This window comes from Podarcis melisellensis, assembly GCF_964234715.1.
Source record: "Podarcis melisellensis genome assembly, chromosome: 10".
Classification (NCBI taxonomy): domain Eukaryota; kingdom Metazoa; phylum Chordata; class Lepidosauria; order Squamata; family Lacertidae; genus Podarcis; species Podarcis melisellensis.
The window spans coordinates 56811237-56829331 of record NC_138542.1 but is presented as its reverse complement, the minus strand read 5'-3'; the positions used below and the strand labels follow the sequence as shown (position 1 = coordinate 56829331).

Sequence of the window (18095 nt, the reverse complement as noted above, 5' to 3'; positions counted from 1 at the left end):
AAAGCAGTAAGTGAAAGTGATCGTATTCATATATTTAGCATCTCAACTTTAAATAAGATAGGAGTTTAGCCTTGCTTGCCTTTAATATAATGTTTTCCTTCACTCTTCCAGACTTACTTGTAAGTGTGCCCTGTGATTTCATTCCTGACCATGACACAATCCACCAGCCATTTGGCTAACAGTCCTGAGTTGTCATGACCTATCTGAACAGTAGTTAACTTCCCCAAGTTCTGACACTGAAAAGAGAAAAGGACAAGCTTAATTACTTTTAGTATAAACACAACCAAAATCACCCCATTTTATTTCATTTCTCAAATCAGGCAGCAAAACATGGCAGCCTTTGCTCCCTCTATATTTCAAAGCCCCTGGATGTATATTGCAGATGATCCAAGCATAACTAAATGTTATAATCATACCAAATACGATCTGGTCCACATATGAATCTTCTTAACTTAAAAGACTGCAATATCAAGCAATGACCTATAAGTGTGTGAATGAACCACTGCTGATCTAACAGCACAGATACAATGCTCATTTCAGCCTTATGTATTAGGCTGAATACATGCTTTGCAATGGAGTCAGTTTATTTATCAAGCATATAAACCCAAGGACTCTAAAGCAACATACATAATTCTGTCCCCCACTCATTTTATCCTCATAACAACCTTTGTGAGCTAGGTTAGGCTGAGAGATAGTGACTTGGCACAAGATCAAACAGTGTGTTTCATAGCCAAGTAATCATCATCTAATTTGGGGGCCCTACACCCTGCTGCCCTACACACCTCTGGTAAACAAGGACATACCAAAATGAGTTTGATAAATGTGAGCTGAGTCAAGAGGCAACTCACCACATGAGCCATAGCTGCTCTGCTAGATTTCTAGAAGACAGATTGCTGTGGCTTCTCAGGAGGGAGAAGGGAGGCCAGCACAGTACAAATGTACCTGGTGAGGCACTTCTGACCATGGCCAAATGCCATGCACCAAGCAGGGATCACGCACTATCAGCTGTGATGGGGGAAAAACTCCCTGTACTCTCAGGGAACTCAGCCTCTTTTATTATGAAAATTGGTGCTGCAATACAATACCAGCCACCATCACAAAACGAAGCTCCGTGTGAGCCCTTAATCATTTCCAGTGTTTATAACTCTCAATGAAAACATAATGGGTCCCCAAAGAATCAGGAGAGAGTGCCATCTTATGAGCAATGCAGAGAAACGGCGATCTCTTCGCCAGCATTATCCTTACCGAGGTTTTAAAAAGGAAAGTGACAAGGAGCTATAAAGCTTCCCTGTTCCCCGAGAGACCAGAATATATTGTGGTTGTCTATCAGAGAGCAAAGCAGGCTCCCTTTTGCAGCAAAATGCTCCATGCTTTTGCTGGTCATCAAGTTATTTCTGCAGGTTTTTAAAAAGCACCACTGGGTGCTGCTTAAAATTCTACCCATGTCGCAATTTTAAACCAGGCTTTTCTGACAGCAGCAACCAACATCTGAAAACAGGGCAGAAGTGCAGTGCACTAAACCAGGGGTCAGCAACCTTTTTCAGCCATGGGCTGGTCCACTGTCCCGCAGACTTTCTGGTGGGCCAGACTATTTTTTTTTCGGGGGGGAGGGGAAATGAACCAGTTCCTATGCCCCACAAACAACCCAGAGATGCATTTTAAATAAAAGGACACAATCTACTCATGTAAAAACAGGCTGATTCCCGGACCATCTGCGGGCCGGATTGAGAAGGCGATTGGGCTGCATCTGGCCCCCGGGCCTTAGGTTCCCTTCTCCTGCACGAAACCCACCTCAAATGTCATTTCTAAAAGGTTCTTTGGGATCTGCATTATTCCAGTATCTCCCAGTTCTCCCGAAACACAAATCCATGGGTTTGACGTGGTGATTGCATTGCTGAGTTTTTTAATGGGGATTATCACCGTCCTATATGGAATCACTGCAAATAGCAAAGAAAGAACATTTAAAAGGGTGTCTTCATGTTATAAATTAAGTTCTGCAGGCCCGCTAGGAACAACACTGTCGCTACTAAATATGTAGCAGGATGCATACATCAAGGTGGTTGTTTTTTAAAGAGAATAGTGTCATTTGCAGAGATAGGCTGACTTGGATCTCCAGGTAAATCTCTGGGATTTGCAGTAGATCAGCAGGGATTTCCAACTCCCTGTTGTTAAGCAACAACTTTTTAAATGAACACACATTCCTGGGTTCAGAAGCACTTGGAAGCACCCTGTATCTTTGCTCTCCTTTGTAAGCCAACACTTTGCCCTTGGCTCCTGCAGGTTTAATCCTCTTCCCTTGCTTCTCTCTCTGCAGCTGCTTTTTGCATTTTAAAGGGAAGCCTCCACTGGCAACAATGGAGCCTCCTTTGAAATGCAAACTTTGGCAGGGAGGTGGGGAAGGAGAGAGGAGGAGAAAGTTCCACTCCTGGAGGCTGCTCAGGCTTCCCTACAGCTGCTCTTTACATGACAAAGAAGCATGCATGTTAATTGCATTCTTGCAATCAGCATCAGTTCTGATTTGAGCTTTAGTTACTGTTCAATTTGGGGGGTGGTTTTAAAATGCAGGGGTCTTCTTTTACAGTATTTTGGGAAAGTGCCAAGTTTTGGTAATAAATAAATAAAAACGTGACAAAGTTTTCTGCATGGTTATTTCCCCCTCCCAGGGACAGTCAATAGGTCGTGCTTCTTACCTTGCCGATTTCAGCATAGAACGAGCTATGTATATGTTCAGCTTTTATCATGCAATAATGCAAGTAGCCACTAGGTGTTGCTATTACTGCACAACCAAAATTAAAAGAGCAAGCAAATTTAGGAATTAGCTGCTATTTTTGGAAGGTAGGGTGGATGTCAGGAGGCAAAAATTCATACTTGCTGTTCTATTTCCACGGAGCTTTGCTGCACACATTGCCATTATTGTAAAGATGCAAGTTTGGTGCCTCCACCTCTCTGGCAAAATTGAACGAACTGTCATAAAATTGGTGCAGTTTTGAGACGTATATGGCACCTGCCCCCCCATGTGCCTATCAATCTATCCTGCTATCAAACCTGAACTGCCTTTCACTACATTTTTCCCCCTGATGCTCCAATTAGGCAGATGGGTCAAGGGACTGCCATTTAAATTTCTCACAATGCCTCAAATATAGCATCTTTCAAGGGCAGGGGTTGCTAATACTGTCCTCCAACTAACTGTTTGAATACAAATTCCATCATCCCTGTCCACTAGCCATGCCATTGGGGCTGATGGGAGACGTGGTCTAAAAACATCTGGAGTGTCACAAGTTCTCTGCCCCTGATATAAGCCATAATTACAGAATTGATCACTATTATTATTATTATTATTATTATTATTATTATTATTATTATTATTATTTCAACTTATACACCGCCCTATACCGGAGGTGTCAGGGCAGTTCACTATGTCAAAGGCAACCAATGCCTCTTTCACTTATATATTCTGTAAACATGCAGGAAAGGCAAACAATATGGGGTCAAAACTTTTCATATATTTCCACGAATAATGTGGGAACAACAGTGAAAGAGGACCTCAAACGGGGATGCAGAACCTGGCTCGCTCCAGATGTTGCTGGACCACAACTCCCATCTTTCCTGACCTTTGGCCACACTGGCTATGCTGATCGGAGTTGAATTCTATCACAATCTGGAGGGCTGTGCACAGTGGCGTAGCGTGGGGGGTGCAGGGGGGGCCAGCCGCACCGGGCGCAACATCTGGGGGTTAGGGTTGGGGGCGCAAATCCACGGGTTAGGGGGCGCAAATTACTTGCCTTGCCCTGGGTGCTGACAACCCACGCTCCGCCACTGGCTGTGCATGCAAAGGAGGTGTACGCCTACAGTTTGTGCAAAGAGATAGCAACTTGACACCAGATGGGGAGCAGTGCCGATCGCAATAGCCATGACTTCAGGCTTTGTTAGACGACCACAGTTATTCCTTTATCACACAGCAGCAGCTCAAGCTGAGGATGAGATTCCACCCTACTCACCGATGGTGGTGAAGACACTCGTGAAGCAGAAGTAATTCACAGCGTTGAGGGAGAGGAGGTGATAGAGGAACTGTTCCCGCTCCTCTTCGCAGCGCAGAAAGGCATAACGCTTGTACAATTTCCTGCAAGTAACAGGGAAGATGTTTAGATGCCCCTGAGAACAACAGAACTATATTAGGGAAGTGCTGGATGAGAGGAAAAAACTAAAGGCAAAAGTAGATTAATTGTCCTTGCACCATCTAAACAAAACCACCTGTCTATGTTTTTTTCCTTCTTCTGTTAATTCTTAGACATAATGAAAAAATGCAATAGTTCCGGTTTTTATTTCATTTCTTTCATATGCCAGTATAGGAAGCATGCAATAATTTAGGTAAGCTTTGCGGGCTCGTTAGGAAAAAAGCAAATGTTTGCACAGCCAGGGCTGGGCTACTGACCGCTCTAAACCAAGTACTTTTAAGGATGATTCAGTTCTTGAATCTGTCTGTTGATACAATACAGTCTTATTCCTTGTAGCCACCTAACTTGTTTTCAAAAGGGCATTTAAAGTGGTGGGGTGGGGGGTTTGAATTATGTTACAACACACAGTAGATTGTATGGGAGAAATGGTTTGTCTTTATGCTTCATAAGTGATTTTATTGATTAAACTGCATGTTGTCTAGAGAACTATTAAGGACGATGAGGACAACGACAACAACAAGAGGTTTTTAAGGTACCCTGATCCAAAGCCATACAGTGGTACCTCAGGTTAAGTACTTAATTCATTCCAGAGGTCCGTTCTTAACCTGAAACTGTTCTTAACCTGAGGTACCACTTTAGCTAATGGGGCCTCCTGCTGCTGCCGTGCCGCCGGAGCACGATTTCTGTTCTCATCCTGAAGCAAAGTTCTTAACCCAAGGTAATATTTCTGGGTTAGCGGAGTCTGTAACCTGAAGCGTATGTAACCTGAAGCGTATGCAACCTGAGGTACCACTGTATGTGGCATATATATATATTGTAAAGCAGCCATTTGTTAGCCTTGTACCCACATCTGTTAAAATACAGAGTTCTTTGTCTCCCCATAATTGGTTGCTATCCATGTCTAATGGTTCAGGGTGGTGGAGTGACCAAAACATGTTTTGTCACCTTAGTGCCCTCCAGATGTTTCAGACTACAACTCCTACTATGGCTGTGGAATTGAAGACTTGAAAACACATGGAAGACAGCGGGTTGGTCAATGTTGGGCTAGCGTTAAGCATCTAGAGCAGATATGAATAACTTTTGGCCCTCTGGGTATTGCTGAACTACAAGTCCCATTGTCATTGGGTATGCTTGCTGGAGCTGTTGATCTAGAACAGGGACGTCCAACTCTCATGAAACCATGCTACTTCAAGCACCAAAAACAGAAGCTTTCAGTACCCAGGTGAAACCAAAGAGCTCTGCAACACATTCCAAAGTGCATTTATCCAGAAGCAAGCCTATATATTGAGTTTAATGTACCCAGAATTTTTTTGCCTCAGATGAGGGCCCTAAAAAGGACTGATCCGTGACAACCACGTTGCTTACTTTGCCAGGGCTTGGTTGGAAAGCAGCTGCTTGAGATGCTGAGACAAAAGTTTCTTTTCAAGGGACAGCCGTATCCAGGCTCGAGCTCGGCCAACATCAGTCTTAATTTCACTCATGTTCTGAATGTGCCTGAAGGAAAATAAAGAAACCCACAAGTGAAAGAAAGAAAGAAAGAAAGAAAGAAAGAAAGAAAGAAAGAAAGAAAGAAAGAAAGAAAGAAAGAAAGAAAGAAACTTCTTATATGTTGCACGATTTTCAGCTAAGTAACTGAGTCTGGTGTGAGAAGACTTCAAGCTTGAGAGAGATACTTTCCTTCTTTTTTTGGAACCAAAGTTGGTCAATCAGAGAGAGATGCAAAATGATAGTTCAGAGATTGAGCCAATTACCTTCTCCATCCCATAAACCTGTGCTAGAATGACCTGCATGTACACTTACATATTTTCATCTATGTTACTACAGATCAGGTGTTACATGCTTCCTCCCAGTTCTTAGAATGACTTAATAGGGGAGGAGGTAGCAGATCTCCAAATGAGACTCCTTAGTTGCTGTGCAGGTACCAGGCTGCACCAAGGCCTGCTGGGAATAACTATGTGAGAAGCTTTAGGTTACACAGAAGGAGCCTACACACCATGGCTGCTCCCTCTGCCATCACTGCCCCAGTTCCAAAAGGGATAAATGCTGGCATGGGTAGGAGCTGTGTTGTTGCTGTTGTTGTTGCTGCTGCTGTTAAGAAGAGAAGGCTGCTTATATCACATGCCAGAACTGCAATACGCTACAATATATTTGCACAGCCCCAAACACTGCATTGCTTCCTGCAGCTTTTCAAAAACAAAGTGCCTGCCAGGATTTGCTCCGCATACATCCCTGACCTCAGTTAATAGTTTTGCCTGAGATGACACAAATTTATTGTGGTTCCCAACTCCTCGCACAATTAAGACCTAAAGCGAGCCCTTGAAACTCCGGCAGGCTGTTTCAAAGCAGTGAGATAATCCCCTACAGCTCCCTTTGTCCTTTGTTAACAACTCCCACAGCCTCCCCTTCCTTGAGCAGTGACTCACTGCAACCATCCAAATAACTACAAAAGAGCCTTGCTTCTGGCGCTCCCAACACTTGCTGCAAAGCAGCCCCCTCATTTTTTGGCTCAGTCTCTGACAGGCAGCTCTTAGGCTTCCCAGCAAACACAACTGGGCATGTGATCAGAAGTCCTTGAGAAATGCGATGCACACACATTATTCACCCGCATCGTGCTGAAACATTCAGCTTAGCTATTTAAAGCCTTCTGATAGGGGACTATATCAAAGCAGTTGCCTCCCTGTTCCCATCTTTGATCATGAGCTCCATTTAAAAGCACCAAAACACTACAGGCAGATAAATAATTTCCCTAACCTTGCCAAAGAAAATGGAGGTGGACATTGACGGCTGTTTCCACTCAGACCCAAAGGGTGGAAACTTTGTTCCCAGCATGCTCTCCTCTGCATGCAAAGATATGCTCAGGGAAGCAGATTAGACACAACAGATGATAACACAAAACTGAAACGTATTACAGCCACCTTATGCTCTTGGGCTGATGGTAACATTCAGACGCTTGGCAAGGATACTTTAAATATTCAGTACGAAGACACAATGGGTTATCCCAGCAAAGTCATTCTGTTAGCTCAAGGACTTCTGTTTTCAAAGAGGACATTTCTTTTTCTGAAAGACTGAGTAGTTGAGAGCTGTTTCCTAGTTCTGCTGGATCTCTCAGCGGCGTTTGATACCACCGACCATAACATCCTTCTGGACTGTCTTGAGGGGCTGGGAGCTGGGGGCACTGTCATACAGTGGTTCCGCTCCTTCTTCCTGGGCCGTGTTCAGAAAGTGGTGGTGGGGGATGAGTGTTCAGACCCCTGGGCTCTCACTTGTGGGGTGCCTCAGGGTTCTGTCCTCTCCCCCATGCTTTTCAACATTTACTGGGAGAGATCATCAGGAGGTTTGGGCTGGGTGTTCATCAGTATGTGGATGATACCCAGCTCTACCTCTCTTTTAAATCAGAACCAGTGAAGGTGGTGAAGGTCCTGTGTGAGTGTCTGGAGGCGGTTGGAGGATGGATGGCGGCTAACAGATTGAGGTTGAATCCTGACAAGACAGAAGTACTGTTTTGGGGGGACAGGAGGTGGGCAGGTGTGGAGGATTCCCTGGTCCTGAATGGGGTAACTGTGCCCCTGAAGGACAAGGTGCACAGCCTGGGAGTCATTTTGGACTCACAGCTGTCCATGGAGGCACAGGTCAAATCTGTATCCAGGGCAGCTGTTTACCAGCTCCATCTGGTACGTAGGCTGAGACCCTATCTGCCTGCAGACTGTCTCGCCAGAGTGGTGCATGCTCTGGTTCTCTCCCGCTTGGACTACTGCAATGCGCTCTACGTGGGGCTACCTTTGAAGGTGACCCGGAAACTACAACTAATCCAGAATGCGGCAGCTAGACTGGTGACTGGGAGCGGCCGCCGAGACCATATAACACCGGTCTTGAAAGACCTACATTGGCTCCCAGTACGTTTCCGAGCACAATTCAAAGTGTTGGTGCTGACCTTTAAAGCCCTAAACGGCCTTGGTCCAGTATATCTGAAGGAGCGTCTCCTCCCCCATCGTTCTGCCCGGACACTGAGGTCCAGCTCCAAGGGCCTTCTCGGTAGTGGCACCTGCCCTGTGGAACGCCCTCCCATCAGATGTCAAAGCGATAAACAACTACCTGACATTCAGAAGACATCTGAAGGCAGCCCTGTTCAGGGAAGTGACATTTTAGTGTATTTTTCATCTTTGTTGGAAGCCGCCCAGAGTGGCTGGGGAAACCCAGCCAGATGGGCGAGGTACAAATAATAAATTATTATTATTATTATTATTATTATTATTATTATTATTATTATTATTATTATAGTTCTGGTGTGGGAGGGAGACAATTTATCTGGAATGGACTGAGGTGAGGAGAACAAGATGGGGCTCTCCTTTTAAGCCCTAGGAGTAGACTAGGTTGACAAATGTCTTCTGTCACTTCCAGGCCCTGCCCACAGAAGCCCAAGAATAGATTCCGGTTGGCTCCCTAGAGACCAGTCCTGCCCTTGCTCTCCTGCCCAGCTGGCTGTAGGACACGGGTGGCGCTGTGGTCTAAACCACTGAGCTTCTTGGGCTTGCCAATCGGAAGGTCGGCGGTTCGAATCCCCACGATGGGTTGAGCTCCTGTTGCTCTGTCCCAGCTCCTGCCAACCTAGCAGTTCAAAAGCACGCCAGTGCAAGTAGATAAATAGGTATTGCTGTGGCAGGAAGGTAAACGGTGTTTCCGTGCGCTCTGGTTTATGTCACGGTGTTCCGTTGCACCAGAAGCGGTTTAGTCATCCTGGCCACATGACCTGGAAAGCTGTCTGTGGACAAACGCGAGATGAGCGCCGCAACCCCATAGGCACCTTTGACGGGACTTAACCGTCCAGGGGTACCTTTTTTATAAACCTAGCATGCACAAATACCCCACGGTCACAGAAAAGGGTGCCTGCTGCCCCCACCTCACATGGAACCACAGTTTGGCTTCCCCAGCAAGTGAAGGAATTGGGATTTGTTGAGTGAACTTCATGGATGAGTGGGGATCAGAACCTATATCCCCTGGGCCTAATCTAACACTACACCATACTAACATATCACATCACATCCCTGAAGCTGTGCGGGAAAATATTCCTCTCCCTGACTCATTCTTTCCATGCTCTCAAGTATTGCAAAAAACAACCACCCCAAGGCAAAATCTATTTGATGGCCATAGAGCTGTAATATGCATCAGGATTCAGTTTTAGGCTGTGGTATCAACATTTTAAGCCAACATTTTACATATTGAATCTCATACCTCATATCACTGATAAGCGAGACTCTCAGAGTAGGTAACATAAGCCCTGTGTCAGACTTCCTTCGTTCTGGCCCTACGGCAACTGTGGAGTGGGGAGGGGGGAGGAAAGCTGCATTAATTTGTTAGCGACACATTATCAGGAAGCTGCAGAAATAATCCTAAGCCTCTTTCAGAACTCCACCAGGAGCAGAAGGATGTCATGCAAAGACATTTCTACTTGTCTGCCACAGTTTTACATCATGGCAGCTTACTGGTTACTTTTCCCTTTAGTTAATCCAGAGCTGGACTCTGTAGATTTAAGAAGAATCAGAAAAAAATGCTTCCACTTTTACAATTGTAAAAGCTACACAAGCCTGTCTGTGCAAACGTCGTTGTTGTATGTTTTTTTACACATGAGAAATGCAAATGATAAAGTGTTTGGAATTATGCAAGTTATTACCATCATGTAAAGGGCATATTATGCCCAATTGTGTAGTCTAATTTCAGTGCCTACTCTTCTGCCTTTTCATTACAGTATCATGAACAACACACAGATCCCTCCCTATCAATCTGGCTAGCTCCAAGCATTAAATAGCTACACATCACAAAATTTTATATATTAGAAGCAGAAATATGTCGAAGTTTTACAGGCTAGAGCTGGAGTAAAGGGAACACTCTACTTCTCATTCCAATCCTTCCTCCTTAGGTCTTCTTTTTTTTATCATCGCCCCCCTTCCCGCAACCCCTTCTCTCCTCCACTCTTATCCCCCTCCAATTTGCCATCTTTCCATGCTATTGTCCCTCTCCCAGCCAATATGGACAACTCCTTCCCATTTTCCTGGTGGGGGAGAGAGGAAGAGCATCAAGGATGGAAGAGACTAGAGAAGGAATGTGTGGCCTTCCAAGAGGTTGTTAGGACTCCCAACTTTCATCAGCACCAGCCAGTGAGGACAGTCTGTGTTTGTCAACTGATTCCAGCTGTACCAGAAACAAACACTCATCTTCAAAATTGTGGGAATAAACAGCCTATTTAAATGCCATTAAATACTTCAGAACAAGTTAACATTCTCATATAAGCTTGCTGTGGGTATACAAGACCACCCAACCCACAAACAATAATGAAACTGCTTCTGTAATATTTTACTGATAAGGCACTCAGCAGTTTTTGATCCAAAGGATCAAGTCCTAGGAGAAGTTACTGCAAAGCACACCAAGACAAAAACTGAGTCACTCTGCAAAACAGTGTGCCCGCCAACTATTTGGATCTCTGCAGGTGCTTAGCAAATTTTAGGAGTACATTTATTTCTCTTCCTTCTTTGGCCATCACCCATAGTTGAGTTAAAATTTCCTTTATAAGGTACAGCTATTGATGCTGCACAAAACCACTTGACCAAAGTATTCTGTACTCACTTGGGGATTCTGCAAGCTGCTCCTGTTTCTCTTCCCTCTCCTGGTACTGAATTAAATGGGACCACAATGCAGATTTCCCCTTAAAAACAAAACAGATTTTAAGAAACCATTTGCAACTTTTCCTGCTGCACAGTGCAGATATACCTAAATCAGTTTTATGGTGTCACTTTTATATTTCCCTGCAGAGCAAAACACTGCATTTCAGCCTGCGAGGCAGGTTAGGTTTAAAGAGAGTGGTTTCCCCCAGGGCCACCTGATAAGCTCCACAGCAGAAGTTTGAACCCGAGAGTCTTGTATCAGAGTCCAACAGTTTTATTGCTATACTACAATGGCTCTTGCCACACAGCAAGTGAAACTATGAATGGAAGAACTATGCAGGCCACACTCTGAAATGCTCCTTTTTATCCCGTAGATTTACATGGGGCTTGGAGCCCTGCATATCTAGACTCCAGCATCAGAACCAATCACCACCATGGCATTCAGCTAACCTATAACACTTTGACTGATTGACTTGACTGATTATGATTCTATACGTATGATCTAGTTGAGATTCCTGTAGGGGGTTAGACTAGATGACTCTCAGGGTCCCTTCCAACTGTACTGTTCTATGGTTCTAGGTATTTCAACCCATTCATCCAATCCACAAAGTTAGAGCTGCACGTGTAAGTACTTATATTCCTTATATTGCATCACCAACTCACCAATACCTATGCTACAAAGGTGCAAGGGCTGCTTTGCGCATGATGCTTTTCCTAAAGAGTGCACTCCCATGTAGGAAAAAGCCCCAAACCCATACCAATTAAGAGACAAAGCTCTCGGTGGGTAAGCGCATTTTGCATAAAAAGAGATTCTATGTTCAGCTCTCAGTATCTGCATTTAAAATGATCTTAGGTAGCAGGGGCTAGGGAAGGCATCTACCTGAAACCTTGGCAAATAAATAAAATGTCTGAATTCCATTAGATACAAAAGACCAAAATGCTTTCATAAGCTTGCTGGGGGTATAAAAACAGCACTAGCACTAACAAACACCTTACAGCTGCCTCCAAAGATGTAATGTTTTACTGATAGGTGCAGGTCAACCATTTCCGATCGAGAGGATGAAATATACTATCAATCTTTGTAGACAATATGGACCTAGGTGGACCAGTGGTCTGACTCAGGATTCAAGACTCCTTTACTGAGATGGTTCCATGCGACAACATGCATGGTTTCATCCAGTCATGAGGTATCAGGGCTAAATCAGGTGACTGCTTGAAGCACCGGTAACCCACGGACAGAACAGACAACAATCCTGGGCTAGGTGAATCAATTGTCTAGCAGTGTAAGATGAACATCATACGTTCCCAGAAGCACTCTAAGATGAGTGACAGCTTAGTCCTAAAGGGGGGTATGAAATAGTATAGCGGCTGAGGGTCTTTGTGTCTTCCAAGTCACTGACCTGTTTGACCAGTAGTCCATGGCTCCAAATTCTTTCCAGCAAGTCACAAAGGCTAGCGATGAGCGTATTCTCTTCCAGACCCGTAATGTTGGCCTCTCCATGTCCAAGCTCAACAGCTTCATGGCCCATCTTCTCTACCAGCATACGTTTAGTCTGCAAACAAGCAGGGGATTTACAAGCATCATTACGCAAAGCATGGAAACTCAACACAGTAGCCGCCCAAGGAATCCACCGAGCTGATTTTTATGCTGATTTTAATTGCTGTCTCTGTTGCTTTATTGCCTTTCTTCCTGTGATCTATTTTCAGGTTTTGCAAGTGGCCCAAATTTGGCAAAAGGTGCTTTAGAATCGTCTTAGTAAACAAAAAGCAGCGAAACAGCAACCGGATAATCTATCAAGCTTTGCTTTAATTTCTAGTGACGTGAACCTCACTGAGGCTGGTTGAATCGTTATGTGAAATAAGCTACAAAGCAGGACTCCCTCTTGGTATGTGCAGAACCAGTGAGATTGAAATACTTTATTGTCACTTGTACAACTTGTATACGGTGAGATGATCAGATATGTAGACTCTCCCAAGGGATAATCCTCTGCAGTCTAACACAAGAGGGGGAGGTACTAGTCTTCTACATGCAAACCACTTCCTATCCCATTCATAATAAGTAAACCATAAATAACAGCCATATTCCCACACATTTTGACAGGAAACTATAGTACACTCGCAAGCATTTGGGCATTCTTTTAGGGCAATGCTGCCACTCCACAGTGAAGGGTTTGAATGAGGGGAGTGGAACCATGCCTCCCAACACAGATGTCTTTTTTTAGCAAACCATATTTTTACCACACACACACACACACACTCAAAATACTTACCTTCATTCGACATTCTTTGAGTAAACCTTCTACGAATTTCCAGTTTGTTTGAGCAATGACAGCAGGAGAAAGATCGGAGAGTTTGGGCTGCCTCAGATTTTTCCCCAAGGTCCTTGCTTCTTGCATGTACTTCTAATCCAATGATAATTAAAAAACAACAACTAGAATGAACACAAAAAACCACAGCACAAACACCTCTGCCCTCCTTAATCGACAAAGTAACTCTGCACTAAAAAATAAAACAAAATATAATATGTGGGGCCAAGGTCATCCCCCCCACCCCTCAAATGTCAAGAAGCTGGAAGTGAGAGGTCAGAGAGGTAGAAATAATACCTGCACAAACAGTAAGTTTTGTGTAGATGGTTTTCTGTAGGCATCAGCCTTATAAATACACAGGTAGGGAGAGAAAGATAGCCTGCAGTTGAACTGCATGGGCTGTCAAACTGGCTACACAGCTCACATCTGTTTTCTGCCTGTTAGTGGAGTCAGATGCAACAGACTACCAAATATATTTTGGTGCCTGAGGCAGAAAGCCCACATCTTCACACACACAAGATATTACAAGAAATCCTAGATATTACTGCTGTTCAACTGTACCCCCAGATCTGCTGAAATGCACTGCTTCAGCCTGGTGAAATGCAGGGCTGGCCATACTGGGGGGTGGGAGAGATGCACCCTCATATTCTTGGGACACATCTGACACCCCTGATCATTGGAGGTTGAAAGGGGGAGCACAGTAAGGCTTCTGCCTGAATCCTTTTGCGGGAAAGGGATTTGCGATCCTCTCCACACTTCTACCTTGCACCTATGACACTGGAGCAGGCACCCCCAAACTCGGCCCTCCAGCTGTTTTGAGACTACAATTCCCATCATCCCTGACCACTGTTAGCTAGGGGTGATGGGAGTTGTAGTCCCAAAACATCTGGAGGGCCGAGTTTGGGGATGCCTGCGTTGGAGGCACAAAGAAGAAGAGCAGGGTGGCTTTGAAAAAGCTCTTGATGATCCTCTGCCCCTCTTCCTTTGCACCCCTGATGGCAGAGATGCAAAGGAGAAATGCAAAGAGGGAAGATCAGAATGCTCACAACCCTGAACAAGGTTCTGCAACAACCATTTTAAGTATTTATTTTTTCAAAATAAAGTAAGTGACTGTGCAAGGATTAAACAGCAACTGCTTTGGAAAAATAACAGTGGAGAGAACGTAGCAACAAGCTAGAGAAAAGGGTGAGGATTAGGACGAGGAAAGGTGGTAGTCATCTTTTAAAGTGTGGTTCCATTCAGATAAGTAGCAGAAAAAGACCACCTATATGGCCTTGGTCTTTGCAAGCCACCTTGGCAACATTAATATGGGAATCAGGATTTTAGATGTAATAAAAACAACTAGCTCTGCATTTGCCAGGACCTGAATGGCCACACATCTCAATTTTTTTGCCTGCCCAACAAGCTGTTCTGGAAAATGAGAGGCTGAACTTGAACATCTTTCTTAGGCCTCCTGTTGTAAAACCAACACAAGGCAGGGCCCTGTAGCACTGCGAGAATCATCTGCCTGATCAGAACCACACTTTATGGACTGCTATAGAGGGGTGCACAGAATTCTACCCAAAAAAGCAGCGGTTAGCGTGAGAAGGAAAGCAGCTCTGGGCAAAATTAAATAAAACATACCAGACAACATTCAGAGAATGATTTTTTAGGTGGCCGTGCAGGAGGAGGTGGGCCCTGATCCCACTCCCAGAATGCCAGTGAGTTCTGACGGATCAAGAACTCCTCCAATGGCTAAGAGGAAGGTGGATGTAACGAATGGCAGAAGCAGCAGATGGAGAAAAAGGAGGCGGCAGTACATGCATGCATAAGAGTCAAAGCAAAAACAGAAAGAAAGAGTAAATACAGTAAAGGGATGAAGAAATCAAAAAGCATGGAAGCAATTCATATAAAACGTCACAAGGAAATGCTTTTGAGCCGTCACATTCGATAGCATCAACGCTCACAAATAACACATTCCTTTTGTTTCAGCAGAATAAGCTTTCACATTTGGGTATGTATAAAATGCAGGGTTTCTCGCCCTCCCTAAAACTGCACTCACTGAACTGGATGCAGAATTCAGCAATGTCGCAAGGACCAAATGGCCTTAAGAATAAAAGGGTAACTAAAAAGAAAGAAGCACAGTGACTTTCGTCCTCGCGAAAACCCTGTGTTGTTCCTGCTTGTTTCAAATGGGCAAAAAAAGGTAAATAGGAATAAGACAAAGACGTATGGTGTTTTAACAAGCCACGCAGGAATCCCTAACCTTCAGGTGCAGCTATAAATCTGGCACGCTCCCATTTAAAAGGCTAAGCAGCATGCCACTCACACACAGGTTGCTGGGATGAAACCAAAGCAAAACGTGCTTGTTTTGCTCAAGCATTTAATCTCCAGGAAAGATTTATTTGTAAGTCAACTGCTAAGTATAAGGCAGAAAAGAACTGCAATCTGGGGCTCTGAGGGCAGAGCCACTCATTGTGGGCAACCTAGGCCTGCTAGGTCTCACCCACAAATTGCAGGAATATTTCTCCTACACTGTCATGTCACCAGGCTGTGTGTTTCCACACCACCACCAGCCAATGATGTGGAACATGGTTGGGGAAAAACACACACAGCCGCAATGTCACAATCAATGCAGTTTGACACTTTTGATGGTCCCCCCCCCACTTTGCCCATAACTCACTTCCACCCTGATATAGAGTTCTACGCGTTTATAACTCTGCACAGGAAGGGAGTGCCCTTTCATGTCAAGCATTCCTCCTGTCTACAGAATTGGATGTGGAATCAAAAGCTCATCATGCACAGCTCAAAAGGAGAGACCCCTCAAAGTCCCGTAAGACTGCCTTGCATGCCCAAGGACAACTTACCCAAGGACTGTTATGGATGAGAAGACTGTCATGCGCTTATGGGGCTCTGCCAACTAGAGGCAGCTTGAGGAGCCTTATATGCACACGGGGCCCTCAGTACAACTAGAAGCCATAATTAAGTTGATGGAAGCTTAGCTTAGCATTCATTTAAATGCATAATTCAGGAGTTGCTTTGATGTTCAGCACACTGGACAAGCGGATCAGCGGGGGTCTGTAATCCTTTCTGAAAACTGAGCCTTTTGTTAAATTGAATGGATTTAGCGATCTTATGGGATAAGGGAGGACATTAAAGCAAGTTCCTCCTGGGAATTAAATCCCTATCATCTCCCATTCCCAGAAGCATTCCTTCTTCTTCCCTGAAGCCATACTGATGCACTTTGGAAGAGCAAGGGAATGCAACCATAGGAAGAGGCTAACAATAATCTCAAAATACAACCGGCTGAGAGCAATGATTTCTGATTTGAGAGAACAGACCCTTGGGGAATCAAGTAAGGAAGCCAGTCTACATGTTAGGCTTGCGGGGACCGTGTGTGGGGAGAGGACAATTCTTTCTAGATAGAGATGGCTGGAAGATGGGATCTCAGATTTTGAACTGAACCTCCGTACATGCTATATGCGGAGGAGGTCTTGCTCTTAAGTTTTGACAAAGCTAATGCAGCCAAACCCTAAATGGATAACAAGTATTGGGTGTCTCTGCTACTAACCACAGCACTTACCTCTCGTAAGTCATTGTCCAAACCAATGTGTTCTGAATGTTGCCGGAGGCGATCTTTCCTGCGCTGTGCTGTAGCGCTTCGACTCACCCACCGACTGAGGTTGAAAGAAAGAAAGAAAGAGTTGTAAGAAACCATTACATGCCAACTCTGGAGGGGGAAAAGGTTAGCACAGGTACTAGCTCAAGAGCAGACTCATTGAATGTAATGGACATGATTAACTTAGACCCATTTATTTTTTTAATATTCTAATACAAGCCTCATGACTCCAAAAGGGCCCATTACAAACTAGAGCAGGGATTCAGCAAACTTTTTCAGCAGGGGGCTGGTCCACTTTCCCTCAGACCTTGTGGAGGGCCAGACTATATTTTGGAGAGGAAATGAATGAATTCCTATGCCCCACAAATAACCCAGAGATGCATTTTAAATCAAAGGACACATTCTACTCATGTAAAAACATGCTGATTCCCGGACCGTCCGCAGGCCGGATCCGGCCCCTGGGCCTTAGGTAGACAGATGGTGACAGAGAGAAAATGAAGAAAAGAGAGGATGCCATGGAGACATTCCAAGTTACTCTTCACTGGCTAGGTCAGAGGTTGCCAATGTGGCATTTACAAATGATTGTGTGCCCAACCAGAGTCTCCTATGATGCCCATGGAAAGTCTCACTAAATATCCTCTCAAAAATCCACAGCACATGGGAGACTCTTTGGTCTTCCTGCTCAGTTTCTCTTTGCACTGACTCAGCCTCTCCTACCCTGAACACGCCCACTTGTTCATGCCCACATTTTGCTGGATGCCAGCATTGGACGCCCCCACTCTCATCTGTTTCTGAACAATTAAATGAATTCCAACTGGAAGAGACTTCCACAGGCCAACCAGGTGGGAAAGGGTTTGTCTTAGGTATTCCCCTGTCCAGCTGCAGGAGAATACCTACCGTAAGCTCACAGACCCACCAGGCCACACTGGATATCAGCTCTTCTAAGGGCCTTCTTAGAGAATGTCTACATTTACAAAAGCCAAAGTCAGCTGATATCATAAGTGTTACAAATACTAGTGCTCTGACGTTGTTATAGATGCCTGGTAAGGAGAAACAAGTTTTCTTCCAGGGCTGCAAGTCAATACTACCAAATCTTCATACTGGAATGTGCCCCTTCCTGGTTTCCTTAAAAGAAAAAGAGGGCAGGAACTTTCCCCTGCATTAACTCCCCCTTCCCCACACTTTCCTACACTGGAATGAACATACCCCAAACATCACACTCTTCATTAAATCCAAGACCAAGGCAGGATACAATATAATAAACAAAAGGCATAAAACATAATGGGTGGAATTCAATTAGGTTTTTCTCAGAGCAGACCACTGAAATTAATGAACATGACTAAGTTAGGCCCATTAGCTT

General features: G+C 44.5%; 1 protein-coding gene across 6 annotated transcripts in view; it reads right to left on the bottom strand.

Moving 5' to 3' along the window:
- DENND5B (DENN domain containing 5B) overlaps positions 1–18095 on the bottom strand; it is a 101560-nt gene that overhangs the window by 10106 nt on the left and 73359 nt on the right. For 3 of the 6 annotated variants that reach the window (XM_081926726.1, XM_081926728.1, XM_081926727.1), the window contains 10 exons: positions 16700–16793; positions 14761–14871; positions 13102–13233; positions 12232–12384; positions 10794–10872; positions 9405–9486; positions 5541–5669; positions 3999–4120; positions 1792–1937; positions 118–236 (listed from right to left, as the gene is read on the bottom strand). In XM_081926726.1, coding sequence (XP_081782852.1) covers positions 118–236; positions 1792–1937; positions 3999–4120; positions 5541–5669; positions 9405–9486; positions 10794–10872; positions 12232–12384; positions 13102–13233; positions 14761–14871; positions 16700–16793 — 1167 coding nt within the window. The remainder of the gene's footprint in view (positions 1–117; positions 237–1791; positions 1938–3998; positions 4121–5540; positions 5670–9404; positions 9487–10793; positions 10873–12231; positions 12385–13101; positions 13234–14760; positions 14872–16699; positions 16794–18095) is intronic. The other 3 variants (XM_081926729.1, XM_081926730.1, XM_081926731.1) reach the window with 1 other exon arrangement.